Here is a 27,116-nt window from a genome sequence, read left to right as displayed (position 1 = left end):
AACAGCGTTTTAAATAATAAGGAAACATATATAAAAGACATTAATTTTGTATTGTATACAAAAATTAATGTGAACTTTTTATATATAAGAGGAAATGAACTTGGTTTTACATTTATCTTCTACATCTTACATTCCTCTTATTTTTTCCTTAACCTATTTAACATTCCTACATGTGATCTATCTACCTGTATATATATATATGTTTTTACTATTTTACATTTATTAGAGTCTCTCATTATAGTATTACATTATAGTACACTATATGTATGTATTATGTTGTATTACGTTTCTTCCTTAGAAAAAATGGTATGTATATATCATCTTTTTTTTAAATATATATGATATATCGCGATAAATAAATGTAAAATCTACTTTAATGTTAAAATAAACATCTATTAAAGTATAAATAGACGTTTAAAACAATCCTTATTATAATTAATCAGTACTGTTCACTGTAATACCTATTGTTTGTACTCATTGGCGTAGACTCATTGCGGTATAGGACATGTCAAAACTTTATGCGAAGGTGCCGATGGTTAGTTGTCATTGAATAATAATATTTGTATTTAAAATCAATTTACACTGAGGAATAAATCTGAGAATGATCTTTCAAACTTCTTAAATTTATAAGATTTTTGTTTTATTGTTTTATTTTCGATAATATAATATAAATCTTTATAACCTATACAATGTTTCAATTGTCAAAGAACGTTTTGAACTTTAATGTATATATAAATATCTATAAAATTGTACATAAAAAATATTTGAAAATATTCATGCAATATTACTGTATACTAATACAGTATACTAATGATTAACTTAGATATTGTTATTTTTCAACAATTAGATACTAATTTTTCGATTATGTAGTAGAACTATAAATCATTAGTTAATAAAAATATTTTCACAGATGGTATTGTACATATATTTTAATTTTTATGTTTGATAAAAAAAATAATGCACAATGAATAAGATAATATTCGTGTTAATAATAAGAGTTTAGTATGTAAACATAAAATTAAAGTTAATTTTGTACTAAATTATGTGTTTAGGATAAAAATCAGTTTATGTTTGAAGATAAATGGCCATGTATGAGACCAACTATTTTGAAATTACTCAAACAAGAACCTGTTACTCAAGCAGAATGGCAAGATTTATTCTTCTTAGTTCATGCAGTATGTGTATGGAATGACAAAGGTGCTCTTAAATTATTAGATGCGCTCAAAGAAGACATAATGGATTTTATAAAACAAGCTCAGCAGGTACATATTATAATTTATAAATACAAAAAAAATATTTTTATCAACAGAAAAATATTATTGTTTTATGCACTTTCTAGAGAGTTTTAGCACACCAAGAAGAGCAAGCTTTATTGAAAGCATATATAGCTGAATGGAGAAAATTTTTTGCACAATGTAATTATTTGCCAACACCATTTAGACAATTAGAAACGTCTCTTGCTGGAAAGGCACCATCCAGTGTTCAAAAAAAAAGCCAACCTGATGATATTGTTAGAAAAGTAAAGTTCTTTTTTTTAATTTTTCGATAATATAATTCCATAATATACATTTTTTTGTTTATTATAGCTAATGTTGGATAGTTGGAATCAAAGTATATTTGGAGAAATAAAACAAAAACTTCAAGATTCAGCTATGAGACTTGTTCGTGCTGAAAGAAATGGTGAAGCCTTTGATTCACAACTCGTTATTGGTGTTAGAGAATCTTATGGTATATAACAAATTTTTGTTTATATAAATTATCTCCTTATACATCTTATAAATTTAAAGTTATGTTGAATTACATTACAGTAAATTTATGTTCAAATGCAATTGATAAGCTTCAAATCTATAGAGAGAATTTTGAAGCAGCATATATAGAAGCAACAGAAGCATTCTACTGGGTTAAAGCACCTGAACAGCTATCATTACATGGTGTAGAAAATTATATGCGTTATGCTGATGCAAAGTTACAAGAAGAAGAACTTCGTGCCCAAAAATACTTAGAACCAAACAGTGCTAGTGTACAGCTTTTAACTGATTGTTGCGTACGTGTATTAGTGGCAACTTTTAAGCCAGCCATATTAGCAGAATGTCCGCGAATGATTCAGCATCGTCAAACAGATAGTGAGTATAATGTAATTTGAATTATATTTTTATAATAGCATTTTTGTAATGGTATAAAATGAATTACAATTATAGAACTTAGGTTAATGCTAAAACTAATGGATAGAGTTCCTGAAGGAGTTGGTCCAATGTTAAGAAATTTAGAAGAACATATAGCAAGTGCAGGTTTAGCTGATATGATGGCAGCTGTGGATGTTATTACTCAAGATTCTGAAAAATACGTTGAAAGATTATTAGATCTTTTTCGTCGGTTTTCAATTCTTGTTAAAGAAGCATTTGATGATGATCCTCGATTTCTAACTGCTCGAGATAAAGCTTACAAACTTGTTGTAAATGATGCAACGGTATTCAGATTAGAATTACCTGCACGTCAGTGTTCTGGTATTGGTACAACGATTTTAAATAATAAACCCAACAACAATAATAATGGACAGCCAGAATCAAAGTGTCCAGAACTTCTAGCTAATTATTGTGATATGTTACTTAGGAAAACACCACTCAGTAAAAAATTAACTTCTGATGAAATTGAAAGCAAACTCAAAGATGTAGTATGCACCTTAACTTATATATATTACTATTATATTTTTAATATCTAAAATCATTTTATCTCATACTTATCTTATATTGGTTTTATTTTAGTTATTAGTGCTAAAATATGTTCAAAATAAGGATGTATTTATGCGCTATCATAAAGCTCATTTAACAAGGCGTTTAATATTAGATACATCCGCTGATTCTGAGAAAGAGGAAAATATGGTAGAATGGCTTCGTGAAGTCGGAATGCCTGCTGATTATGTTAATAAATTAGCACGAATGTTTCAAGACATTAAAGTGTCACAAGATCTAAATCAACAATTTAAAGAGCAATGTAGAGCTGCTATTGCAGATAGTATTAACATTAAGGTATGAGCTAAGATGTTATAATAATATTTCGGTTTATATATTGTGAAACATATATATTAAAAGGCATTAATATAATTTGTTATAGATATTAAATGCAGGTGCTTGGGCTAGAGGTAGTGAACGTGTCACCGTAAGTTTACCACTGCAACTGGAAGATTATATTCCTGAAGTAGAAGAATTTTATAAAAAAAAACACAGTGGAAGAAAATTACAGTGGTACCATCATATGTCTAATGGCACGGTAAGAAAGAAAATGTCTTGTAAACAAAATATTAGAAACAGATATTTTTATATCTTTTTAAGTATTGTTATGATTTAAAAAGGAAATTTTTTGGCCATAATCATAAAAGTGTTAAGTGTTAAGTTTCGATCAGAAACTATGTATATGTTTATTAAAGCAGAATAACATAAATTTTTCTGAAGCAGTAAACATGGGTATAGAGTAAAATTTTTCAAAAAATTCAATATCTCGGTTCTAATTTTCAGCTTCACCTTGCAACCAATTTGGATGGTGTTCCAGATAACATTTTCTAACCAAGTGGGACGCTTTGATGTGGATGTAACAACATTTCAAATGGCAGTTTTATTTGCTTGGAATCAGCGGCCGTTTGAAAAGATATCATATGAAAATTTGCGATTGGCAACAGAACTTCCTGATCCGGAACTCAGACGAACTTTATGGTCTTTGTGTGCCTTTCCAAAACTCAAACGTCAACTTCTTCTAGTTGAACCACATGCGCATAGTCCCAAAGATTTTGCAAATGATACACGATTTTGGGTGAACCAAGAATTCGCTATAGTGTTAGTAATACTTTTTGAAAAATCGCGCAATAATTTAATTTACTCAAAATATATATAATTAATTCTTTTTAATTCTTAGGAAAAATGGTAAACTGCAAAAACGAGGTAAAATTAATTTAATAGGAAGACTTCAATTATCAACTGAACGAAGTAAAGAAGAAGACAACCAATCCATTGTACAACTTAGAATACTAAGAGTTCAGGTACACTTTCTATTCAGTTAACTTTGTCTTTTTACCTTCCTCTAAGTAAAATTAATGATACATATATCTTTTACGTATATCTTTTAACAGGAAGCAATCATCAAGATTTTAAAGATGCGTAAAAAAATCAGTAATGCTCAGTTACAAACCGAATTAGTTGATATATTAAAGAACATGTTTCTGCCAAGTAAAAAGATGATAAAAGAACAAATTGAGTGGCTTATTGAGCATAAATATATACGTAGACACGACGATGACATTAACACCTTTGTGTATATGGCATAGGTCGGGATTATACATACGTATAATACTGTTCTTATGATTAATATTATATTTTTATAAAAATTCAGTTCTTGTTTATCAGATTGTATGCTCAAAAATCGCAATGTAATTGAAAGATGTTAACGTTGTTTGTAACATGTTCACAAAAAACACATCTTTTAAATGAAAAGTTAGTACCATCATACAGAGTCATATCGTTTATAAATTATGATTGAATATGATATCGCCTTCGACCATGAAAATATGTATTACTAAACAGGTAACTATTATAATAATTCAAAAACTCGGACTATAAAATTGATTAGTTTTTTCTTTCTCTTTCTTCTCTTTTTTCTTTCAAAACTTGAAAACATCAAGGGAAAAAATGTACAAGATCAAAAATTTTTATTTCGTTATATGTCATTATGTTGTCTTTTACTTTTGATGTAATCACAATTTCATAAATATAGTTTATACCTTCTGTTTTATACAAAAATAAAGCAAATTGTTTAAAATATTTATAAATACTATAAACTCGTCACAGATGTATTTAATTTTCAATGGCGATGTTCACGATATGTACATTATACATTTTAACACACGTCTAAACGTAAATGCATAGATATGTTTATTTACTGCAAGTGTACATATTTTCCAAATATGATTGTTTTTCATTGACTTATTTGAATTGTAGAAAGTACAGAAATTACAGAACTTTTTGTATACAATATTTTTTGTATTCTGTTTTTATGAACTACATTATGTTTCTTTTAACCGAAATAATATTAATAATTTTTGATTGAAGAAATGTAAAATGAACAAAAATTCATACAAAGGGAGAATATAAGAAATGGCCTATACCGTTACATATAAATGCAAGGTTATAAAATTTTAATTCTTTTATATTTTAATAATAAAACGTTGTATAATCCCTGTACTAAAGAAATTTTACATAATTGCATTGTGAACGATAAGATCTTTACTCAACACACGCATTACTATTAACATTTATGTGTATAAAGCTTTTATATTATTTCAATGTGCGATTGACAAGTGTAAAAGTGAACAATTTCGAAATTAAAAAGGATTTTTTATATTTTTTGATGTATCTTATTACATTTTTCCTATAAAGTATTATTTTAAAATACACAAATTTTCATGAATAAAACAATACCTTTTAAAATTAAGCTAGAATATCTAATATAATTTAAATTAAATAATTGAGTAAATAGATCATAAAAAGACATTTTCTTTATCTCTGTAAGATTCAGACATAAAAACAGGTTTTGAGTAACATATTTATTCACACAAAAGTAATTTGCTATAACATATTTATAAATTTTCAACAATTCTATATTACTTTAAATCTTACATCAATATGAAATATATTTTATGCAAGTGGGAACACTATATACATTTACATATACAGATGCATAAACATTATTGTTACAAAAAAAAAAACATGTAGCACTAATACATTTTGAATAACACATTAATATGTTATTGCAAAGAATTCTTCCTGAAATGATAACACTACTTATAATTTTATTAAGTATATATATCCTAAAAATTTAATTAATAAAATATACATTCTCCCTAAAGATTTATTTTTTTTAATGAAAAAAAATCATTCACACACTTCCAAATTTTAATATTGATTAATTAAAATATGACAGAAAACAGTATCATTGATACCACTTTTCATATGTTGCATGGTACATTCTTATAATCACATGTATGTACATTAAATATCAATGTTACTCAAACTTATCACACACACACCCACTTTGTAACAAATTATATTTCTCAAGTAACTCTTGCTTGAAATTCTGAGATAATTAACAAATCAAGAATTTAATTCTAATTGCCTTTTCTAAGATTATAAATTTTATATACTTCCTTTAAAAGTATTTGTAACATCGATACTTCGAGTGAAACGTTAATATCGCTAATTTCAATATCGTTTACCCTTGATACTGTAATATTAATTTTTATAATTGTAAGTAAGCATCTAATATTTTAAATTGTGATTTTAAATTAAAAGAGGATAAGAATTGGTGTAAAGTTATTCCGAAATATTATATAGATTTTTCTAGTAGTTTATTTGTACGTTATTTAATATTCGATGACTTTTTTAAATTATTTCATTATATCACGTATTTTTATATATTTATAATGTCAGCATAAAATATTATTTATCTGTAAACGAAAACATAACTTTTAATAAAATATTTTTTATCTATTTATTATCTTTTTAAATACTTACATATATTACTCTGAGCAAAACACATTTACAGATTATTTCTTGTGAATTTGTGATCTCAAATTAAAGTATTAATTTTGCAATATTGCAATATAAATTTTTGAGTGTTGAATATCATTGTTTGTAATGCCACTAATTGCTTCTTGGATGGATAAATAATTCATTGTCAAATGAGTGGACAATATTTCTAATAGAGCTGTTTATGAATGTTCTGGACAACGTGTATGTTGAATACGTGGAACATTTTTCATAGGATTTGTTGTTTCACAAACATGTACAACTATGCCAGGTTGTCCTGAACCACCAGGATGTAATTCATGACTGCCTCCTGTAAAATTATTTGTATGATTGGTATATACATACATGTGTACATAATATATACATGTATAGGAAACCTCCGATAACTGCCAAAATAGAATCTCTCGATAATTGCATCTTCGTCATCCCTACTACTGGGGGGAGGTTCCCCTCAATGCACTGAAAAGCTCAGCGACCCGCGAAGGGTCGATTAGTCTCACATGATTCAATCCCAGATATTGCTGAGACAATGTACGTATTTAGATAATAATTAAAAAATTAAACCTTTTTATTTTTAACGTTTTTTTAAATTAATCTTTTACAAACGTATTTGTGGGAATTTTCTGATTAAAATGAAACGGAACACGATAAAATCTGAATTATATTTACTTATTGATGTTTATTATCACTTATTTAATTATCATTAAGTATGCAAATATGCTCCAAATTATATCGTGTTTGGTGTCATCTTAATATGTTAGTAAAAGCTTCATTGATCACGAATCAAAAATAAAAAATTTTGATCTTTTTAATTAAAGGTCTCAACTTATCGCGAGCCTCTAATGTTTGCCGAACGCTTCGGCTCTCAGTTCCTCTTCCTCTTTTACTTGCGTTGTCCTTTTCTATGTTCGGTACAACTAAGATTTCAGTTTCAAGGAATAGAATCGTTTGCAACACCTGGGTCCCGAATTTCTGGCAGTTATCGGAGATTTTCGTACTAATACACATGAAAAAACATGCTATAAACTCCTTAAATGACAGAACCTGCAGATAAATTTGCTATAGCAGCCAATAAGTCATGATTAACTAAAGGTTCGCCTTCCTCTCTAGGCTGCCATCCAATAGGTGGTGAAGCAGGTGGTGAAATTAGGAACTGTTTTGTTAATGCTGGTGGGTGAAGGTGTTGATCTTCTACATCTGAAATATATATTATTTTTAAAGTTGATAGAACTCTCGTTAATTCTTATAACATAATGTTCATTAAAAAATAAATTTACAAACCTATTGGGGTAACAGGTTGTGCAAAATAACAGTTGATATCTGTCTCACCAAAATGAGCTTGGTGTAATTGTATTCTGGCATTTGCTGCTGCACTTGGAGAACTATAATTCACTCTCATTCTTCTAAATGATCTAAAATATTGAAATGTAGCATCTTCCCCAAACTGTTTGAAGAGATTCTGTATTTCTTCCTACAGAAACAAAACATATGCTTATTAGATATTGAATTTATTATATTCAATTTTACTATATATTTTTGTCACCTTTAATTCATCATCTTTAAAAACTCTGGGATCTACATTAGTTACAATAACTGATGTTGGTAAATCTTCATCATGTACTAAATCTTCAATAGTCCTTGTATTTGTATCAGAACGATTTTTTTCTACATCAAATTCTAGCTCCAATTGTTGATAATTAGGATGTAAATTTGGTAATCCATCAACTTCATTTATAATTATATTTTCAGATTCTTCTAGTTCTTCCTCTTCCACTATATTAGAACCATGTTTCTTCTCCATATCTGTTCTATGCTGCATATAGAAGTACTAAATTGTAATTTATTTGAATTTACACATTAACATAAAGATATAATAAAGATATATATATAGTATCTATAATACAGAAACTAACTAAAAAAATATATTTTCTTATAAATATTTTGCATGTCTACTGAACGAATATTTTCAATATATAGCTCTCATTCATTTTTATATTTTAATTTACAAAAAAGCAATATTCTTTTATTATAAATGATCTTATATGTTCAGTTAATGACTTTTAATATATTACCAAAACTTTAATAATACTGTAATCTATTTATCAAGTAGGTATCTACAACGTTAATCAAATTATCATAGTATAACGTATAATTTTTTAAATCAGTTAATCAAATATTGCATATTTTTTAAAATAAACATTATGTCACGAATCACTCTTGGGGTAAATAATTCATAAACTATGAATAATAGAAATGTATATATTGCAAAATGATTACAAACCACGAATTTATTTACAATTAATTGTAATTGTTAGTTGCAAGGTAATATTACGTATTATCATGCTAAAATAAATAAGAATATTAAGCGAGGACTATGTATAATAAATAATAATAAATAATAAATAATGTGTAGAGACATAATATGTCAAAGGTAAAGTAATTAATCAGCTGACTGAGAACAGATAATACTTACATGTTTTCTCTTAAGCAGTTAAATCGAATGTGTGCCTTCTTAATATTTATTCAGATCGAGAGAAAATTGTTTATTTTCTTTACTTATTTATTTATGTATACATTCATACATTCATATATATATAAAATCCTTCATTGTATTAACGTTATTATTACTCATTTATACAACTTTCGATGTTACATGTTGCATTCGTTATTTTATTATTATCGTAATGTAATCTTTTATAATCGTAGACTATAAGAAGTAACTAGAAAGATAAGCAAATCAGTATAGACAAGCTTTTGCAGTAGAATCATCTGTTATCGAAGAAAAATTTGTTTCATTGACTGCGCATGTCAAGATATTTTTGTATTATTTAGAACATTCAATTTTGTAAATTCACAGTGAGTTTAGAAATTATATTTTTTAGATACCATGTAAATTGTTTTAAATACGACGAAGATATTTGGAAATTCGTCTTATGTTAGTTTTCTTATCGAGTTACCTCTCTATGAGTTCATACAGGACACACTAGGCAAATGTAATATATATATATATACAATTATATGCTTGCCTTATGCATACACATACACTCATAAATAACAGCGAGCAACAAATAACAATGTCGACGATGGAAGGTTCACTTAGTAAATGGACAAATGTTGTTAATGGATGGCAATATCGTTGGTTTGTTTTAGATGATAATGCTGGTCTTCTATCGTATTATACGGTAAGAATTTTTAAATATTGTAATTGTAACATTTACTGTTCTCTTGTTCATTAATAGGTTACACCCCATTTTCTTTTTAAACATTTCTGCAATGTTTAATTCAAAATTATAATTTAATATAAATTTCTGTATGCATCAGTAATCTTTGAATTTATTTATTAGTTGCTTTAAAACATTATTTGTATCTCTTTAAATATCTTGCACATCTGTCATAGTCAGCTGATCTCTAAATATTTAGTTACAAAATTACATTTAATTTCAAAAGTAATTACCAATTTTATGTGGTAAAGTTAAATCATATTCAAAAAGAATTATTATGGATATGTAAATTTTATCATGTTATATCAATTATAATTTAATTATCAATAGTTAATTGATATTACATGAAAATTTTATTATTGCTTTTTTCGATATCTAATTTTTAAACAAATATATATTTAAATTGCAAATATTAATGATATTTTCTTTACAATTGCTATAAATATTATATTTTGAATATGATAAATTGTTATGTTATACCTTAATTATATTGCAGAGTAAAGAAAAAATGATGAGAGGAGCACGTAGAGGATGTGTACGTTTAAGAGGTGCTATTATAGGTATTGATGATGAGGACGATAGCACATTTACAATTACTACATCATCATACAAAGATGATCCAAAAACATTTCATTTTCAAACAAGAAATGCAGAGGAACGAGAACGTTGGATTCGTGCTTTAGAAGACACTATATTACGTCATTCACATGCTGTATGGTTACTTAGATATTAAGGACAAAATCTACATTTAGTTTAATGCTTAAGTAAAATTTAAATTACTCTAGAGATGGGATCCTAAAAAATCTCCTCCGAAGCAAGACTTTGATCGCAAAGTAGCTGAAGCAGATGCTTACCTTCAATTGTTGATTGATCAAATAAAATTAATTGAAACAAAACAAAGATCTGTTGCTACAGAAGATGAAGAAAAGCAACAAAAATATACAGCAATTTTAACTCAAGCCAATGCAATGCTTAATTCAGTTAAACATACAATTGTTCAATTACAAATTGCAAAGGTAAATATTCATTATAAATATAAGACACCATATTAATAAATCTTTATAATTAAATTTTATACATTTAATAGAATTAGGTATAATTTGTGTGCAGTAAAAATTCTATACTTTTAGAATACAGCAATACCTGTAAATGGAGTATATAGGGGACCCACTGATTCAATACATGTTTCGTCTTCATTATCGCATGGTATGTATTTAAATGTGAGTATAAAATACACCTATAATGAAAGACATGCAATATAATAAATTTTAGTTGCTGTTAGAGAACCAGAAGCAACTGTACAGACTGGTATTGAATTAGGTTCTGAATGTGTAGAACTAAGAGTACCTACATTGCCAAATGGTAATTTATTTTTTCTTATTTATGTGTACTAAATTAAAAATAAATGTCAAATTATTAAGTTATAGTATTCCTAAAAATAAAACTATCAATCAAGTAGACAAATGGTTTAAAATACATATTTTCATTGATTTTTACTTGTAAAGCTGTTGTGGATAGGGATCTCCCTGTACCCCAATTCTCTTATTCATCTTCGGATGAAGACGAAGATTATTATGATGCAGCAGACGAAATATCACCTCCTGCAATGCAAAATCATATCAGTATGTAAGTATTTATCAGGGTTCGTGAATCTTTAATATAAAATTTAAGAAATATGTGATATATTTTGTAATTCAGTAGAAGACGAGATAGTGAACGTTCACATGTGGATGTATCGAACGAAAATCGGAAGCAAAATCCGTTGCCACCTACAAAAGGTGATGGCTCTGTTGATTACGATGGTAAGTATTAATCTATGTTAAATGCTTAAAAGTTGATATGTTTCATATATTGTTTAACAAATATAAGATCAACTTTTTGTATACATTTCTTTTTTCTTAGGATATGATAACTGTATTTTATTTGTTTTCAGTTTTTTATTATACATATATTTATATATAATTTTAGTGTGTATATGTTTAAAATTAAGAAAGAAATTCAAATAAAGTTTATATAAATATTTAATCAAATTAAAAGAATGATAAAAACATTAAAATATGTTATGATTATTGTTAATTATTTATAACAAATATATCTATATTACAAATTCAGAGTAACAAATAAAACACAGCATAAAGCATATTCAAATTTTAAATAAGAAAGAAATTACATAAACATTAAAAATCCATAATAAATTGCATTCGTTATCGATAATAGAGGTTCGATATCAGTCGACTTAACCCACAACTACAATTATTATACACGTGAATTGTCGTGTCATCCGAACCTCGTAGTAAAGCATTATCAAATTTGTAGTTAAAATCAAGTGTGAATATTTTTTAGTATGACACAATTACAGAAAAATGAATTTAATCAACTTCGAATAGTTTTCCCCTCTTGGAAAATTTTGTTTCTCAGAAAAAGACGTTTATATTGCGTATAGTCAATATCATATAATGATCGTATTTAGGAATGGATTTTAACTGACATTTTATAAAAACACAATATGCTGGGTGCAGCTTCAAATAGTAAGTTTTTAAATTATAGTAAAATATATACATAACAAAAGAAATCTTTTTATATTTATGCGAAAATTTCTGTTCTTATAGGTTGTATTTTTTGAGTTTAAAGTTTTAAATTGGTATTACAACTATTATTGACTTAAGAGAAACATTAAAACGAATTATATTAAAAAAAGAAATTACTTTTTTTCTCATTTTTTAAATCACTATACATTATTGTTTATAAATTATTGTTGTAAGCTTTTGTTACATGTTACAGCCCTTTATGAAGAGGAAAGTGAAACAGAAAGTTAGTAACTATTATATTAATAACATAAATTATTTAAATAAGATTAAATCCTTATCTTTATGGTACTTTTTAGTGGATTCCATGGAATCCCATGGATCTGTAGTGACTCATCTTCTATCTCAAGTAAAAATTGGTATGGATTTAACAAAAGTAGCATTACCTACATTCATTTTGGAGCGCAGGTCGCTTCTTGAAATGTATGCAGACTATTTTACTCATCCAAATCAGTTTGTAAGGTATATTCTATGAAATAAATAATATTAGTAATATTTTTCAAAATTATTTGTTGAAACTCTTTATACACTATAGTATTTCATATTTTAGCATAGCAGATATGTCTACTCCTAAAGATAGAATGGTTCAAGTAGTTCGTTGGTATTTATGCAGTTTCCATGCAGGTCGTAAATCAGGGGTAGCTAAGAAACCATATAATCCAATATTAGGTGAAATTTTTAGATGTCATTGGGATATTCCTAATGATGCTATAGATAGTTCTAATGATACAAAACTAGTTGTTGGAGGTCCTGTACCTTGGTGCAAAGAAAATCAGCTTTCATTTATTGCTGAACAAGTTTCTCATCATCCTCCCAGTAAGTTTACTTATATTTATTTATTAAAATCTTTTAAAAATATTTTTCTAGATAAATAAGCATGATTCGTATTATAGTAAGTGCATTTTATGCTGAACATTATGCAAAAAAGATTAGTTTTGGTGCGCATGTATGGACGAAAAGCAAATTCCTTGGACTGAGTATAGGAGTACATAATGTTGGAAAGGGTTGGGTAAATGTATTACAACATGGAGAAGAATATGTATTGACTTTCCCAAATGGTTATGGTAGATCTATTCTTACTGTACCATGGATAGAGTTAGGGGGGACTGCAACTATTCATTGTACACAAACTGGTTACCATGCTGCTGTAGAATTTTTGACAAAACCTTTTTATGGCGGTAAGCGTAATCGAATTACATGTCAAATTACACAACCAGGAGATAAGAAACCATTTGTTGTTATAAACGGAGAATGGAGTGGTGCCATGGAAGCAAAGTGGTCTGATGGAGTATGTACACAAGATGTTATAAAAGATACCAATTTCTCATTCTATTCTTTTTTCATTTATAAATTCAATTTTTATAGAGAACTGAAATTTTTGCGGACGTTAAAGAACTTTACACTCAAAGAAAATTAGTGAAGCCAGTGTGTGAACAAGAAGAACACGAATCACGAAAAGTTTGGCGGGATGTAACTGTTGGATTAAGGATTAACGACATGGAAAAGGCAACAGCTGCTAAATGTGCAATCGAACAAAAACAACGAGATGAAGCACGTAATAGAAAAGAAAACAATATTAATTGGCAAACTAAGGTACATTTTTCTTTCAAAATTACGTACTTTTTATTTCAAATGATTATATAAAGTCTTATCTTTTAATAGTTGTTCAAAGAAACTAAAGATGGTAGTTGGGTCTATGTAAAACCACTTGCAGACAGATTACATTCTTGTTCCAATCAAAGTGCTACAACATAAATGATTTGCTGCAGTTTTAGATATTGCACAGTACTAGAAATTTAAGGCCTAACACATATGATTCATAATATGTTTACTAATTTTAAATCTAATGACTCTGTGCTATGCAGAAGAACAAAACTGAAAGGTATTATAAATTCCTTCCTTAACATTTTTTTTTTTTATATAAACCTGATTAAGTACAATAGCAAATATTTAAATACTATACAATATTAAGATTTCATTGAAAGGTACATATGTATTTTGATAGCAGGCAAATTATTTTTTATAATATATTATCACAGATATAATTACTGCTTTAAAGGAAACAAGTTTACATAGTATTGTGCTATATATTATATGTTGACATCGACATACAAGCTTATGTACTGTTAAAAAAATATATACAGCTATAAAAACAATATTTCTGATGATGATTTATCGTTTCTATTAAGAAGAATTGCAATACAGTTTTAGCATAACACAATACAAATAAAAGTTAAATATTAATTATGTAGTAATAGACCTAATGCATAAAGCATGCTTCTCTAATATGTTTTAGCTGTTTCCATAATATAGCATTAATGGAACATTAATGAAATTTAATTACACGAATTTTTTTCATTCCATAATAATTATATATGTTATTGAACTTTGGATATTTTTAAATAATTACTTCCAGATAGTATCCAACATGATTTAATTAATAAATTTAAAAAACGGACAACTGTACTCGTGATTGTAAAAATAATATGCATATATATGATGTACATTATATTTATGTACATAACTGTTTGTTCTTAATTTCCATGAAACACACACACACATACACACACAGAGCATTAATCATACATAATGTAAATATATATAAATCTCCCTCATAGCTTGTTATGTATAAGATTTTCCACATGTTTTAATTGTTTTTAAATTAACCACAGAGTATTAGAGTATCTCCATGAGATTAATTTCATTTAGTTATGTTACAGTGCTTAGATATTTATATTAAGTAAAATCGTGATTTATAATCATCCAAATTTTATTAACCATAGATAGCGCATTGTAAAATATTCCTATTCAATATAACATGTAATATATGAATAAATATATGTAAATTTTTGATAAAATAAAACTTTATTCATGCATCAAAATAACGCACACTCTTAATATAAATTAAAATTATGAAATTTTTAATTTCATTAAAAGGTTTAAAAGTAAATTAGAAATCATTTATTAAGAAACATCATTTATTTATAAAAAATTATTTATGAAATATTCAAAATTTGTTATATTTAAAAAACACAAAAGATATTTTTTATTATTAAGTATTGTCTGTAAAATTTTCTAGGCATATATGTCCAATATAATAATCAGTTACAGTTCTATGAAGCCGTGGAAATCGTTTTGTTGATGCTATTAAATGTTCCAAACCTGCTGCTATTACTGAAAAACTAACTTCACAATACGATTTATTTACAGAATCAATAATATTTTTGTCTGTTTCATATTTATATAATACTTTGACAACTGATATTCTTTGCAAAGTTACATTATCGTCTGACATTTCCTTAGGCTCAATCATTAAATTTAAGTGCCAATCCATTGGTTTTAAAATGAGAGACTGAATTTCTTTTCCTATAAAGCATTGCAAAATTATTTCTTCACCAATCATACCAATCATTGAAGTTTTAATAGCAAGTAAAAAATCATTAAAGGGATCTGTTGCAGTCTTACTTTGTGAGTTACTTAATAAATTGTAATCCACAGCACAATTCCATAATTTAAGTGAATTATCTGGAAGAATTTTCCCTAAATATTGTAAACATCTGTTACAAATCACAATATTTTCATCTATTTTTAAGTTGTGATTAAGTAAATTTGAGTGAATGATGAAGAAAAGTGGCCCATAGAAAATCTCAGACTCTGATGGAATCAAATTATGCATAGTATTACTATGATTATGTTTACAACAAAACCATTCGCTTGAATCATAATTCATATCTGGTAAAGGTAAAATCCTTTTAATATACATGTTTTTAGAAACAATGTTTTCGCAACAAGCACACATTATACGACATTTACCAGTATTAAATAACTCAGTAGTTTTAAAAGAATCATTCAAAGAATTAACATTGAATGCTGGATTGGTAATTATTTGCGTTTTAAAAGATCCAAATACAGGATCAGATATTGTTTGTACACGGAAACAAATCCAATTGCTTGTAACATTTAATGTTGATAATGAATCTGGTATTAACTTTACAAATTTTGTTAAAAATGTTTTTGTATTATTTTCTATAGTTATTTTTATACTTTCTTCTGAAACCTTTATTCTAGCTCCTGTTGAATTTACTTTTTTCTTTAAATGAATAAAAACATTGCATATTTGAAGCCTAGGTCGTAGTTCTAATGTTATAGATTCTATCATATTGAAAATTTAAAAAATTAAATTGTAATTTTTCAATTAGATAAAAATGTAAATAATTTCTCCTTCGCACTGATTCAAATTCAATCCAATATATATGACTCCATATATATGAATTCTCTTTTTTATATTTTAATTATATTTTGTTAAACCTAAAAATAGATTTTAAACTTGATTTTTCCTATTGTATAATTTATCTAAGGCATGTAACAAAATTCTAATAAGTTTACCTTCAAAATGGTTCCTTTTTGATATACAAGCAAATAAATCTTCTGAACCCAATGATCTTAATATATACTAAATTTAATTCTGTAGCTTATTAATACACCTAAAGGAATAAATTTTTATAAATTAGTGAAATATCATAAAATTAAGTGGAATATTATAATAAATAAAAGTATCAAAATTTATTACAAAATAAATAGAATTTACCAAAAAAATTTTGTCTACTATGGTTTTAGTCTGAGTCTAATTATTTTAAATCTTAATATTTTTAAATATTCCACGCGAATAAATAAACAATTACAATTCATAATGTAATTGTCTAGTATACCAACTTTTTTGTCTAGTATACCACGTGTTTCTTGGCAATCACTGTATACGTACCTTGTCTTTCCAAATATCGCTTATTATAAATTGGATCTTATCTCATGTAAGAATATACACATTATTCCAGTTAATGCTTCGATTTGTTGAATAGAATCTATAAGTCCTTATACACGCATCTCGTAGATTAAAATTAATATAAAAAGAAAGCTGAGAGTCTAATCTGGAAGACACAATCACAAAAATTCAGAAATGAATCCTCCATCTTAGTTTATTTTACGACCGTAGTGTTACCTATTGGAAAAAATATTAACCAAAACATAACCTCACACAGCTCGTGTGAACGGTGTAAATTAAAAGTGACAACAAATTAAGATTAGTATCAACAAGCATGAGTATTTCCTCAAGATTATTGTGTCAAAAAACATGGAAAAAATTAACTTTTATAAAATTATTAGGTATTTTCTGTTATCGTATTTTGCTTTACATATCATGAAAAATGTACTGTACTAATAATTAACAATTAACACACATTTTAAATATTTCTAAATAATTTACATTTTAGTTAGTACATATAAATATTACTATATATTATCATTTTTAGGTAAAGAACCTAAAGCTCTCTCAACCTTGGCACAACCAAAAGATGATAGAGTAGATGACGATAATGATTCCCAAACTCAACCTAATAATGAATCAACCAAATCTGAATCATTTGCACATTACAGATTTATATATCCTGAATTTTTACCAGATCCTAATCCATTATATCGTCAGAGTGTGAGAGAGAAATTAGAACGCATGGATATGTTGAGTAGAAGATCAGTAATAAGTATTCCTGAATTTTATGTTGGTTCAATATTAGCAGTAACTTATTCAGAACCACATGCAGTTGAAAAACTAAATAGATTTGTTGGTATATGTATATTAAGAGAGGGCTGTGGTCTAAGAAGTTCATTTCTTTTAAGAAATGTTGTTAACGGGGAAGGTGTGGAAGTACGTTATGATTTATATGATCCTGCTATTCAGAAAATTGATTGTTTGAGGTAAATACTAATTAATGAAATGTAATTAGAACTTGGAATAAAAACTTCCTTTTATTTGCAGGTTAGAAAGAAGATTAGACGATGAATTACTTTACCTCAGAGATGCACCATTAGAATATAGTAAATTTCCTTTTGATATGGAAATAGAAACAACAGTTTCACAATCTGTCCCATTAAATGATATTAAAGTCCCTCTTAAGCCATTACCTTGGTCAGAGAAATGGGAACGTAAAAATTTAAAAGGAATTAAAGATATAGTTGTTAATGAAAGACGTCGAAAAAAGGCAGCAGCTCTCGCTAAACCATGGGAGAAATATGATTTGATGAAAACCTACAGGTAAAATCGAATATTATCACTAAAATAATGTTTACTATTTTAAAGAAAATGTATTCAAATATATTTTGTTTCAATAGGGAGACCATTCCAGAAGAGGAACAAAATGAAATATTTTCAGATGTACATACAGAACTTCGTCACTTAGAAATACAGAAGACTATATTAAAACGCAAATATATGTTACAAAGAAGTAAACCAACTTCATAAATATTTTTTAAAATTATTAATAAAAATTTGTTTTCCAATTATGTGTTATCTGTATATTAAAAAGAGGTGTAATGTACATATTTTTCTTACATAGGTCCTAATTATTTGTAAAAATATAGATCATATATAATTTATAAACATACATATTGCCCATTTTTGTTGAAATAACAACTTCATTTGGATATGTTTCATACTGAAAGTTCTAAAAAATTTCGTTAATAATACATTCTTCTGTTTTATTAGGAAGTGAAAAATATACAATAGAAATTATAAAAATTTCAATGACTACACATTCTTTGAACATTCTTATCTGACGTATAAGGGAACAATTACTTTTTTGCATATCATGGTATTCATGATATTAAAGATAAATATGCAAACGTGAAATTAGCTAGTTAATAATGCCACATTGATTTCTTTAACCATTTTAATGCGATATAACATTTTTATGAGATGTTCCTTAGCCAATGGAGATGTTGAATACCATACTGGACTGTCCGGTACACAACTTCTTTCTGGCAATAAATAGAATACATCGTTCCGAGTCTTAACACTTTCTGGACTAAAATAACAGTACAGAATTAACATAACTATTATATTTTTTATTTATAATGTTTATTTATGAAATAAGAAAATAAATAAATAGACGTACCATTTAGACAAGTAAAACTCATATAATTTGACTGGACATCTTAATGGATTTTCTTCATTTTCCTGTTGCTCATATACTTTCTTTTTACGTGAATTACCTTCTGAAAAAAGATTAAGGCCTTAGAGTGTCATTACTTCTTGACTATTGGGACGCCCGGAAAGTTCGTGCCGATATTCGATAGGTGGTATTAGGACATGTCTGAATATATTAGAATGATTGAAAACTAATGACATGTGTACATATCCTAAAAGGTGATGTTTCAAACACCTTTAGAAAAAAATTTGATTAGGATACATTAACTTTTGTTAGTTTTAGCGCTCTTAAATATGGAAGGAAACAAAGTGCATTGTAGGCATTTGATGCTTTTCTTCTACCGGAAAGGCAAAAATGCCACACAAACAGCAAACAAGATATGCGCTGTTTATGGTGACGATGCTATAGCTGACAGAACTGTGCGGAAATGGTTTGCTAGGTTTAAAGTTGGTGATTTCAACTTTGAAGATCAAGAACGCCCGGGTAGGCCCTCCACCACTGATGAAGATCAGGTCAAAACACTAGTCGAGAATAATCCATGCTATACGATACGTGAATTAGCAAAAATATTAAAAATATCAAGGTCCACCATCCATGAGCATTTTGTGAAGCTTGGCTATATAAACCGTTTTGATGTATGGATTCTTCACGATTTAATGGAAAGAAATCTACTAATGGATCGCATTTCCATTTGCAACTCGCTCTATAAACACAATGAGGAGACATCATTTTTGAAGCAAGTAGCGACGGGGAATGAAAAATGGATTATTTATAACAATGTTGAGAAGAAAAGATCTCGGGGATGGCGGAATGAATCACCTTTAGCCATCCCAGAAGCCAGTCTTCATCCGAAAAGGTCATGCTCTGTGTCTGATGAAGGGAATCTTGTATTATGAGCTTCTACCAAGCAACCAAACGATAAATTCGGAAAAGTGTTACTCGCAATTAGACGAGTTCAAGACAGCAATTGAAGAAAAACGTTCAGAACTAGCAAATCAGAAGGGCGTCGTGTTTCATCGGGACAAAACGCGGCCTCATGTATCTCTAACTACTCGACAAAAGCTGTTGGAGCTTGGTTGGGATGTGCTACCCCACCCACCATATTCACCAGACATTGCACCCTCAGATTTTCACCTATTTAGGTCATTACAAAATTCCCTTAATGGTAAAAACTTTACCTCTTTGGTCAACATAAAAAATCATATTGAAAATTTTTTCACCGAAAAATCTGAAAGGTTCTGGGAGGATAGAATATTCAAGTTGCATGAAAGATCGAAAAAGGTTGTGGAACAAAATGGCACCTATATAATTCAATAAATGTATATTGAAATTTAAATGTGCTGTGTTTAAATCTTCCTTAAAAATCGGAACAAACTTTCCGAGAGACTCAATATATAAATTGTTTGATACTCACCCAATGCTGATTGTGGTGGATAGAAACGAAGAAGAACGTTTCTGGAACCTGGAACTTTTCCTGCTCCTGTAGTAAGTTGTGCAGCTGGATTACGTTTCCAATGTTTCATGATGTGAGAAAATGATAATTGCATATGTTCTTCTACTGTCTAAATGATATTAAATTTTAAGTATTTTAAAACAAATGTTAGTATTTATATAATAAATCAAAATAATTTATACGTACTACAAGATTAAAATGTTTAGTGTTAAAGAACATTAGAGTATTTAAAAGGACATGAGGAGAATGAGCACCTAATTGCTTACATTCCCATAAATGTTCTTCTTCAACTCTTGTTACAATATATTCTACGAAAAATTGATATTTTATTTACAATATAATTTTCTACATAGATATTAAAAGCAAAAGTTAACTTACGTGCATCATTATAAAGAACAGAAAATTTCTTTGCAACTTCATTTAAACAATCAGTAAATCTTTCGTAATATGAATCTGTGAAAATATTGTCTATTCTATTATTTTCAAATAAATACTGTTGAATTCCTGTAATATAAAATAATTATAAATAATTATAAACTTCTTTCAATTAATATATGTGACGAACTTAGTTACCTAAACAGAGATAATATATTGTATCAGGAGCATATTCTGCTCCATTTGGTTTTTTAACTTCTTTCACGAAAAGGCATAATGAATAATTTAATTCGTCAGCTGTGAGTTGCAAAAGATCTGTTTTAAATAATTTCATTTTTCTAATTGGTGTACTTTGTTTTTCTAATTCAGCATTTTTTGTAACTACCTATATTTTAAAAAAATTTTTAATTTTTAATATCCATATTTTCAATCGAAATTGAGATCGAAAATACGATATATCTAAATTACCCATTGTCTCCAAGCATTTACTCCAAAAGTATATTTGAGAGCCATATTGGCATCTGGTTTTTCTATGGGTTCTATTATTCTCGGTTGAGGTGGAGGTTGAGGTTCCGGGGGTGGCATCAAAGGCATATCATTTGTGCTAGATACGCGCCTTCCTCGTTTATTTGGCGTAGATCGTGGTTTATATGGAACCATTCGTTTCCTTCCCCGAGAGGGAACAATAAGCCGTTCCGATTGAACTGAATATTAAATAATCGTTTCATTATTAATTATCTTTTCCATCTACTTACTATATATATATATATATTGCACACTCCCATTACCATCATTTTCTATAGTTGTGTCAGATTGTGTCGGTGCTTGTGTAGCAGTAATAGTATTTGGAGTTAAAGCAGCTTCTAAGTCAACAGCTGGCTCATCCAATTCTCCAGTTGCCATTTTCAAAGCCATTTGTAACATGTCATCGCCAAATGTATTACTAGAATCAACACCTTCTGGACTGAAAACTCCACTATGTGAATGATCACGGTCGCCAGTATCTTCATCTCTGTAAGAACAGTAGAGGAGAAAAACAGAAAAAATGCTTTAATAACAACCACTGATAGTAAAGTTACCTATCATCTGTAGAATCCGAGTCAGTCTCATTAGCTTTTTTCTCTGTCGCAACCATTTCTGCCATCATGAGAAGTTCAGCTTCAAAAGGATCTGCTGGTATTTTTTCCTGTATTCTTTTGATTTCTTTAAATATTCCTTTAGCACTATTTCTTGTTGTAGGTATAAAGATAGGAACAGGAATTGGTAATGGAAAAGGTAATGGAACTGGAAAAGGCATAGTATACATATGCATTGGAAATGGAACATAAATTGGAACTGGTATCGGTATAACTGTTTGGTGAATCCCATCTGTTTGTGAAGCTTTTGTGCAAGGATGTGGACGTACTGAAACTCCTTTTGTGTGCATCACAGGTTTGCACTGAGTTGTTTTATTGTGAATTTGGATTGGACTTGGAGGTCTTGTTATAATATGTTGTTTATAAATTACTTGCTGTGTTTGATTTTGGCTGATAGCAACTGAAGGTACTAACATGTTATTTACACTGTTTTGTTGAGTTGTTGGACTGGATTGACCATTTCCAATTGTGGCTAAACTTGTCACAGAAGAAATTACAGGCATATTCTTTTTGTTTTGTATATCATTAACTTTTTGATTATTGGAATTTGTGTTTCTCTGAGGTAACGTTCTTTTGGGCATGCCAGTAGGTACAGGATCATCGCCAGTTGGTATCGTAATCGGAGATTTGGTATACTGAGCTTGAAAATTCATTACACAATGATAAGAACAAAAATTTCGTATTGTTGCATCTGACATTGTTAAATGATATTGTGCTTGCGAAAATTCTTTACAAAAGTCACAGTTTATTCGTTTTGCTGAAACTGCGTTGATAGAAACCTATATATAATTAAAATTAAGTAACATCAGTCTTACATGTAGTACTATTTGAAGCAAAAAAAAATATGTGACCATTTTATACCTGATATAATGTTAAGCAATTTAAACTGCACATCATCATTACTTGACATGTTTTTAGTTCCTTTTTAATCATGTCAAAATTATATTTTTTTACTTTGCACCAATTACAAGGAACAATTTTCCTATTGGTAATAATAAATACATTTAAACAAGTTTTAGAACAAAATGTATGAGCTTCATTCTCATAAAACACAACAGAACTTTTTTTGTTAGGTAACTCAAAAAATTTTTTGCAGGTAGAACACTGGTCAGGATCAACCTTTTTCACAAATTTGAATGCTGCAAAACAGGGTTCACTACATATAGCTACTGGATCAGATCTGTCTATTTGAACCTCACAATGAACAATTTTTTCCTGTTGTAAAGAATAAAGCTTTAATTTAGAAAGTTTCTATTGAATTCGTATTGAAAATACAAATACAAAAAAAAGACTACTTACTTCTTGGCAAACGCTGCAGCATTTTTTTTCTATGTTTGGAGGTTCAACAGAGCTCATTTTTGAATATTTTTCCATACAATCTTGAGTACAAAAATCCTTAAATTGTCCTTTTTCACCAACTGGTGCAAGAAAACCTTCTGCACTAGAGCTTATATCTTTTTGACAATAACTGCATACTTTTAGGCCCTTTTTGAATTCTTCCAAACATGTGGAACAACAAAATTGTCTAACATCATAACCAAATCGTACACAATATTTTCCTAAACTTACTGCTTGTACTGAACCATTGCAATTTCTGCAATAACTTCCATATTTTGTTTGAAATTTGCCTAAACACTCCTCATTACAGAACTCCATTGTTTCCCAAGAAAGATTACGTTCATCATTAGGTTCAACAATTAGCAAACAGTTTGCACAACGTTTCTCTCTCTTAGAATTAACTCCATCACTTGGTATATCCATCGCTTTATTATTAGCAACTTTGAATAATGCTTTACAGGTTTTCGAACATACATTGTAAGTATCAAAACCAATTTTTACTTTAATTTTACACGATTTTTCTTCGTTACATTGTTTACAAATTTCTTTAGTTGTGATTTCTTCAATTTCGGAATTTTTTGACTCTTCATCAATATTAATAACATCTGTAGTAATATCTGTGATTTTATTAGTTGAATCTGTTTCTGTTCTGATATTTTTTGCATGTGTTACAATGGATTCACTTGTGGTATTTTGTTCCTTCAGGCCTTGATGTAAGTCTTTGTTTTCATCATTATTTGGTCCGGAGTTTTCACATGTTTGCTTAATTTCATTTTGTTTATGGTTATCTTTATGTATTGATTCTTTATTACTAGAGTTTGATTTTTCTGTTTGCTCAGGAATTATGACTTTCATACTATCTGGGATAATACATAACTCATCATCCTGTCCTGGTAAAACATTAGATTGTTCTTCTTCAGTATCCATTGGTGTTATTTCATCGACAGATTTCTTTGTTTGATTATCACACTTTTCAGTGGAATTTATATGTAGATCTTCATTGCATTCTGATTGAACTGAATTTTCATTACCAGTTTTACTAGTATCTTGTAAATCCAATCTAACATTTGGAGAATGTAAAATATCAATGGAACTATCTTTACTTGCTCCATTATTGTTATCCTTTTTATTTTTATTATTACTAAAACTGCTTTCCTCGTTACTTACAATAACAGGTAAATTATCAGTTTGACTGCACAATTTAGGAAATCCTATATTAGTTTCAGTAAGGTCGTCAGTCTCCATAGATTCAATATTTTCTGTTGTAAGACTATCTCCACCAAAAGGATCTTCAGCATCCATAGATTGACTTTCAATTTGTGCATCTCCGTGTTTCTCTTGAGAAAACTGCACAAATTCAGTATTTTCTGGTTCTATAATGTTTTTTTCTGTCACATTTCTATCATTACTCTCTGATGTCTCCATTGGGTCAGTCTTTTTATTATCCGAATTATTTTTTTCACTAACTGAAAATTGTTTGTTTATTTGAGAATCTTGTAAAACATTTTCAACAATTTCTTTTTCTGCTAAGTGCAAGTCACATGAACCATCTATATTGACATTTTCCACTTCTTCTGACATATTTCCTAAACATTTTTTAGATTTTGTACATTCTACTACATTGACGTTATCTGATAATTTATCTATGTCATCTTTGTCAATAGTATTGGATATCATTAATTCTATTGAACCTTTTTCCTGTGAAACATTTTTTGTAGTACTTTCATGTAAAGTCAATGAATGTGTATCATTACAGTCCGTAACCACAGTACTTGTATTACTTTCTTGTAAAGATAATTCCTTTACTATTAAGTTACCTTCTCCAGAAACATTTTGTTGACATGACTTAGTAGTTGATAAATTCTCTTGACATGATGTAGTGGTTGATAATTGAATACTTTTTGAATTTTCATCAGATAAATTTTTTTCTATTTCATCTACCATATTTATTTTTTTTTTTTTAATCTTATTATTACCTTCATTTTCATCAACAACATTTTCATCTTCTTTTGAGATTACTGGTCTCTGTTCTTCATTTGTAGTAATATCTGTTCTTCTATTAGATTCATTCATATCTTTAGTTTTTGTTTCATTTTCTGTATCTGAATCCTTTTGAGTTTGATTAGTTGATAATTCCATATCAATATTAGAATCCATGTGTATTTATTTATATGATTAGCTATACAAAGTAATAATTTTATTACTTACATTATTACAAATTATATATAAAGCAATGTCATGGAAAGAAAAATGGAAATATATTTAGATCCTCAAAAACTAGTTCTAAAATAATAAAAAAAAAAGTTTATAGAGAAAGGGAAAGAAAAATAACTATAAATGAGAAAGTATTATGTATTAAATGTCTTATTCATTTAACATAAATACATAAATAAGTTCGTTTCAAATTATATAAACAAATATAAATAGAGGGAATATTACAAGCGCAAATTAATAGATACAATAAAGTAATTACATTGAAAAAAGAAGTACTACATAACAAGAAGAGACAATGAAACAGTTTTAAAAAATAATTAATATTGCATTTCTTTCTACAAACATAATAAACAATTGTGGTTATGAAAAATTGAGGTTATTCTAAAAAGTAGCTTTACTTCGCCATGTTGTATTTTACATTTGAGATTATATCAAGTCTGTCAGTAGAAGCAAAACATAAATAAAAATAGATAAGAAAAATCATATTTATGTTTCATAACAATTAATTATAACGTTTTCCGAATAAAGGAGCAAACAACAATTCCCATTTGATACTTCAAACTAAAATATTGTGTACAATTCAAAATCTTATATTGATTGAAATCGTGACATTCTATTTAAAAACATGTAGCACTTTCAGATTTTTAAATATTAAAAAATAAGTTTCACCTTTTTATCTGAATGCTAAATAGCACTATCTTCTCAATTTTTAGTTAAAAATATAAATCCGTATTCATTGTCGAAACACAACAACCGTGGCGGTAATCCGTATATAGTGTACACTACCAACATATGATTGTAATTTTATTTCGATCAAACTAAATAAAGCTTCGTTCTCAAAATTGCGTTATCATATTGTTTTGATTCTCATTTCTTTCGAATATCGTAAGAAAATATTTTAAAATAAACTTAGAATCAAATATTGTTACAACTAGTATGATTAAAGTGCGATTGATATATGTATATTTTACAAATGGATTACAAATTAATATTCGTTAAAAAATTTTCTATGTATACACACTTTTTGAAAATATCTTTGTTTTTATGAAGAAACCAATATACTTATGAGATAATAACATAACATTTTGTTAATAGAATATTAATAATGTCAAGAGTGCAAGTATATTGATTTTAATTAAGTAAACACTAATAAATATTTAAAGAATGAACACATATTTTTCTAAAATAAATAATGAATTAATTAATTATTAAATTATATAATATAATTAAAAAAAAACATCAAAC

General features: G+C 27.8%; 7 protein-coding genes across 14 annotated transcripts; 4 read left to right on the top strand and 3 right to left on the bottom strand.

The window, feature by feature from the left end:
* Positions 1-259: 259 nt before the first annotated feature.
* On the top strand, positions 260-5,388 carry Cul5 (cullin 5). 3 transcript variants are annotated; one of them, XM_076619681.1, is made up of 12 exons: positions 260-306; positions 1,053-1,262; positions 1,340-1,519; positions 1,587-1,728; positions 1,809-2,123; positions 2,199-2,671; positions 2,763-3,026; positions 3,112-3,267; positions 3,547-3,827; positions 3,907-4,030; positions 4,121-4,315; positions 4,395-5,388. In XM_076619681.1, the coding sequence occupies exons 1-11, from the start codon at positions 274-276 to the stop codon at positions 4,313-4,315; spliced, it is 2,373 nt and encodes a 790-aa protein (XP_076475796.1). In that variant the 5' UTR covers positions 260-273; the 3' UTR covers positions 4,395-5,388. The 3 variants fall into 3 exon arrangements, with proteins under 3 accessions (XP_076475796.1, XP_033192636.1, XP_033192637.1); XM_033336745.2 differs by having other exon boundaries at positions 4,121-5,388; XM_033336746.2 differs by lacking the exon at positions 260-306 and adding an exon at positions 385-535 and having other exon boundaries at positions 4,121-5,388.
* On the bottom strand, positions 5,361-9,274 carry sra (RRM_RCAN_like domain containing protein Sra). 2 transcript variants are annotated; one of them, XR_013058743.1, is made up of 6 exons: positions 9,046-9,274; positions 8,116-8,385; positions 7,854-8,043; positions 7,617-7,769; positions 6,558-6,882; positions 5,361-6,490 (listed from the first exon to the last, which is right to left on the bottom strand). XR_013058743.1 is itself a non-coding variant. In XM_076619683.1 (5 exons), the coding sequence occupies exons 2-5, from the start codon at positions 8,371-8,373 to the stop codon at positions 6,755-6,757; spliced, it is 729 nt and encodes a 242-aa protein (XP_076475798.1). In that variant the 5' UTR covers positions 8,374-8,385; positions 9,046-9,274; the 3' UTR covers positions 5,361-6,754. The 2 variants fall into 2 exon arrangements, 1 of the variants encoding a protein (XP_076475798.1); XM_076619683.1 differs by having other exon boundaries at positions 5,361-6,882.
* Positions 9,275-9,586: 312 nt separating this feature from the next.
* LOC117158138 (oxysterol-binding protein-related protein 9) lies at positions 9,587-15,241 on the top strand. 3 transcript variants are annotated; one of them, XM_033336748.2, is made up of 13 exons: positions 9,587-9,754; positions 10,290-10,505; positions 10,579-10,809; positions 10,924-10,999; positions 11,066-11,155; positions 11,299-11,419; positions 11,492-11,595; positions 12,575-12,604; positions 12,678-12,840; positions 12,929-13,194; positions 13,272-13,666; positions 13,744-13,971; positions 14,041-15,241. In XM_033336748.2, exons 1-13 carry the CDS (start codon positions 9,602-9,604, stop codon positions 14,131-14,133), a joined length of 2,166 nt encoding a protein of 721 aa, XP_033192639.1. In that variant the 5' UTR covers positions 9,587-9,601; the 3' UTR covers positions 14,134-15,241. The 3 variants fall into 3 exon arrangements, with proteins under 3 accessions (XP_033192639.1, XP_033192640.1, XP_033192641.1); XM_033336749.2 differs by having other exon boundaries at positions 9,598-9,754; positions 11,495-11,595; XM_033336750.2 differs by lacking the exons at positions 9,587-9,754; positions 10,290-10,505; positions 10,579-10,809; ... (2 more) ...; positions 11,299-11,419; positions 11,492-11,595 and adding an exon at positions 11,863-12,321.
* Positions 10,842-17,279, bottom strand: LOC117158139 (E3 ubiquitin-protein ligase E3D). Of its 2 annotated transcripts, none has more exons than XM_076619682.1 (6): positions 17,141-17,279; positions 16,765-16,862; positions 13,999-16,686; positions 12,499-12,847; positions 11,291-11,394; positions 10,842-11,030 (listed from the first exon to the last, which is right to left on the bottom strand). In XM_076619682.1, the coding sequence occupies exon 3, from the start codon at positions 16,535-16,537 to the stop codon at positions 15,431-15,433; it is 1,107 nt and encodes a 368-aa protein (XP_076475797.1). In that variant the 5' UTR covers positions 16,538-16,686; positions 16,765-16,862; positions 17,141-17,279; the 3' UTR covers positions 10,842-11,030; positions 11,291-11,394; positions 12,499-12,847; positions 13,999-15,430. The 2 variants fall into 2 exon arrangements, with proteins under 2 accessions (XP_076475797.1, XP_033192642.1); XM_033336751.2 differs by having other exon boundaries at positions 12,765-12,847.
* A 120-nt stretch (positions 17,280-17,399) lies between these two features.
* On the top strand, positions 17,400-18,812 carry mRpL19 (mitochondrial ribosomal protein L19). The gene is made up of 4 exons (XM_033336753.2): positions 17,400-17,538; positions 17,685-18,126; positions 18,188-18,463; positions 18,541-18,812. The coding sequence occupies exons 1-4, from the start codon at positions 17,472-17,474 to the stop codon at positions 18,668-18,670; spliced, it is 915 nt and encodes a 304-aa protein (XP_033192644.1). The 5' UTR covers positions 17,400-17,471; the 3' UTR covers positions 18,671-18,812.
* A 68-nt stretch (positions 18,813-18,880) lies between these two features.
* On the bottom strand, positions 18,881-26,668 carry woc (zinc finger protein without children). 2 transcript variants are annotated; one of them, XM_033336742.2, is made up of 12 exons: positions 26,541-26,668; positions 23,619-25,836; positions 23,181-23,534; positions 22,263-23,098; positions 21,972-22,195; positions 21,652-21,887; positions 21,382-21,568; positions 21,187-21,312; positions 20,995-21,116; positions 20,770-20,917; positions 19,323-19,422; positions 18,881-19,232 (listed from the first exon to the last, which is right to left on the bottom strand). In XM_033336742.2, exons 2-12 carry the CDS (start codon positions 25,812-25,814, stop codon positions 19,058-19,060), a joined length of 4,704 nt encoding a protein of 1,567 aa, XP_033192633.1. In that variant the 5' UTR covers positions 25,815-25,836; positions 26,541-26,668; the 3' UTR covers positions 18,881-19,057. The 2 variants fall into 2 exon arrangements, with proteins under 2 accessions (XP_033192633.1, XP_033192634.1); XM_033336743.2 differs by having other exon boundaries at positions 19,323-19,419.
* On the top strand, positions 19,644-20,389 carry LOC117158142 (histone-lysine N-methyltransferase SETMAR-like). The gene has a single exon (XM_033336756.2). It carries the CDS (start codon positions 19,649-19,651, stop codon positions 20,249-20,251), a length of 603 nt encoding a protein of 200 aa, XP_033192647.2. The 5' UTR covers positions 19,644-19,648; the 3' UTR covers positions 20,252-20,389.
* Positions 26,669-27,116: the final 448 nt, after the last annotated feature.

Source organism: Bombus vancouverensis, chromosome 6 (assembly GCF_051014615.1).
Source record: "Bombus vancouverensis nearcticus chromosome 6, iyBomVanc1_principal, whole genome shotgun sequence".
In the NCBI taxonomy this organism is placed as follows: domain Eukaryota; kingdom Metazoa; phylum Arthropoda; class Insecta; order Hymenoptera; family Apidae; genus Bombus; species Bombus vancouverensis.
This window is presented reverse-complemented; position numbering and strand designations above follow the sequence as displayed.

What these genes read in the sequence shown, in the direction of transcription:
- Cul5 (XM_076619681.1), top strand. Translation starts at nt 274, where the DNA reads ATGTTGTATTACGTTTCTTCCTTAGAAAAAATG. An exon ending in TGGTGTTAGAGAATCTTATG is followed by an intron (nt 1,729 to 1,808) that starts GTATATAACAAA and finishes ATTACATTACAG; the next exon opens with TAAATTTATGTTCAAATGCA. An exon ending in ATCATATGTCTAATGGCACG is followed by an intron (nt 3,268 to 3,546) that starts GTAAGAAAGAAA and finishes ATGGTGTTCCAG; the next exon opens with ATAACATTTTCTAACCAAGT.
- sra (XM_076619683.1), bottom strand. Translation starts at nt 8,373, where the DNA reads ATGGAGAAGAAACATGGTTCTAATATAGTGGAAGAGGAAGAACTAGAA. An exon ending in ACAACCTGTTACCCCAATAG is followed by an intron (nt 7,770 to 7,853) that starts GTTTGTAAATTT and finishes TATATATTTCAG; the next exon opens with ATGTAGAAGATCAACACCTT. An exon ending in TATAGCAAATTTATCTGCAG is followed by an intron (nt 6,883 to 7,616) that starts GTTCTGTCATTT and finishes ATAATTTTACAG; the next exon opens with GAGGCAGTCATGAATTACAT.
- LOC117158138 (XM_033336748.2), top strand. Translation starts at nt 9,602, where the DNA reads ATGCATACACATACACTCATAAATAACAGCGAGCAACAAATAACAATG. An exon ending in CATCCAAATCAGTTTGTAAG is followed by an intron (nt 12,841 to 12,928) that starts GTATATTCTATG and finishes TTCATATTTTAG; the next exon opens with CATAGCAGATATGTCTACTC. An exon ending in AAGCAAAGTGGTCTGATGGA is followed by an intron (nt 13,667 to 13,743) that starts GTATGTACACAA and finishes CAATTTTTATAG; the next exon opens with AGAACTGAAATTTTTGCGGA.
- LOC117158139 (XM_076619682.1), bottom strand. Translation starts at nt 16,537, where the DNA reads ATGATAGAATCTATAACATTAGAACTACGACCTAGGCTTCAAATATGC.
- mRpL19 (XM_033336753.2), top strand. Translation starts at nt 17,472, where the DNA reads ATGAGTATTTCCTCAAGATTATTGTGTCAAAAAACATGGAAAAAATTA. An exon ending in AACTTTTATAAAATTATTAG is followed by an intron (nt 17,539 to 17,684) that starts GTATTTTCTGTT and finishes TATCATTTTTAG; the next exon opens with GTAAAGAACCTAAAGCTCTC. An exon ending in CAGAAAATTGATTGTTTGAG is followed by an intron (nt 18,127 to 18,187) that starts GTAAATACTAAT and finishes TTTTATTTGCAG; the next exon opens with GTTAGAAAGAAGATTAGACG.
- LOC117158142 (XM_033336756.2), top strand. Translation starts at nt 19,649, where the DNA reads ATGGAAGGAAACAAAGTGCATTGTAGGCATTTGATGCTTTTCTTCTAC.
- woc (XM_033336742.2), bottom strand. Translation starts at nt 25,814, where the DNA reads ATGGATTCTAATATTGATATGGAATTATCAACTAATCAAACTCAAAAG. An exon ending in AATATATTATCTCTGTTTAG is followed by an intron (nt 21,313 to 21,381) that starts GTAACTAAGTTC and finishes TTTATATTACAG; the next exon opens with GAATTCAACAGTATTTATTT. An exon ending in GAGTTTTACTTGTCTAAATG is followed by an intron (nt 19,233 to 19,322) that starts GTACGTCTATTT and finishes CTGTTATTTTAG; the next exon opens with TCCAGAAAGTGTTAAGACTC.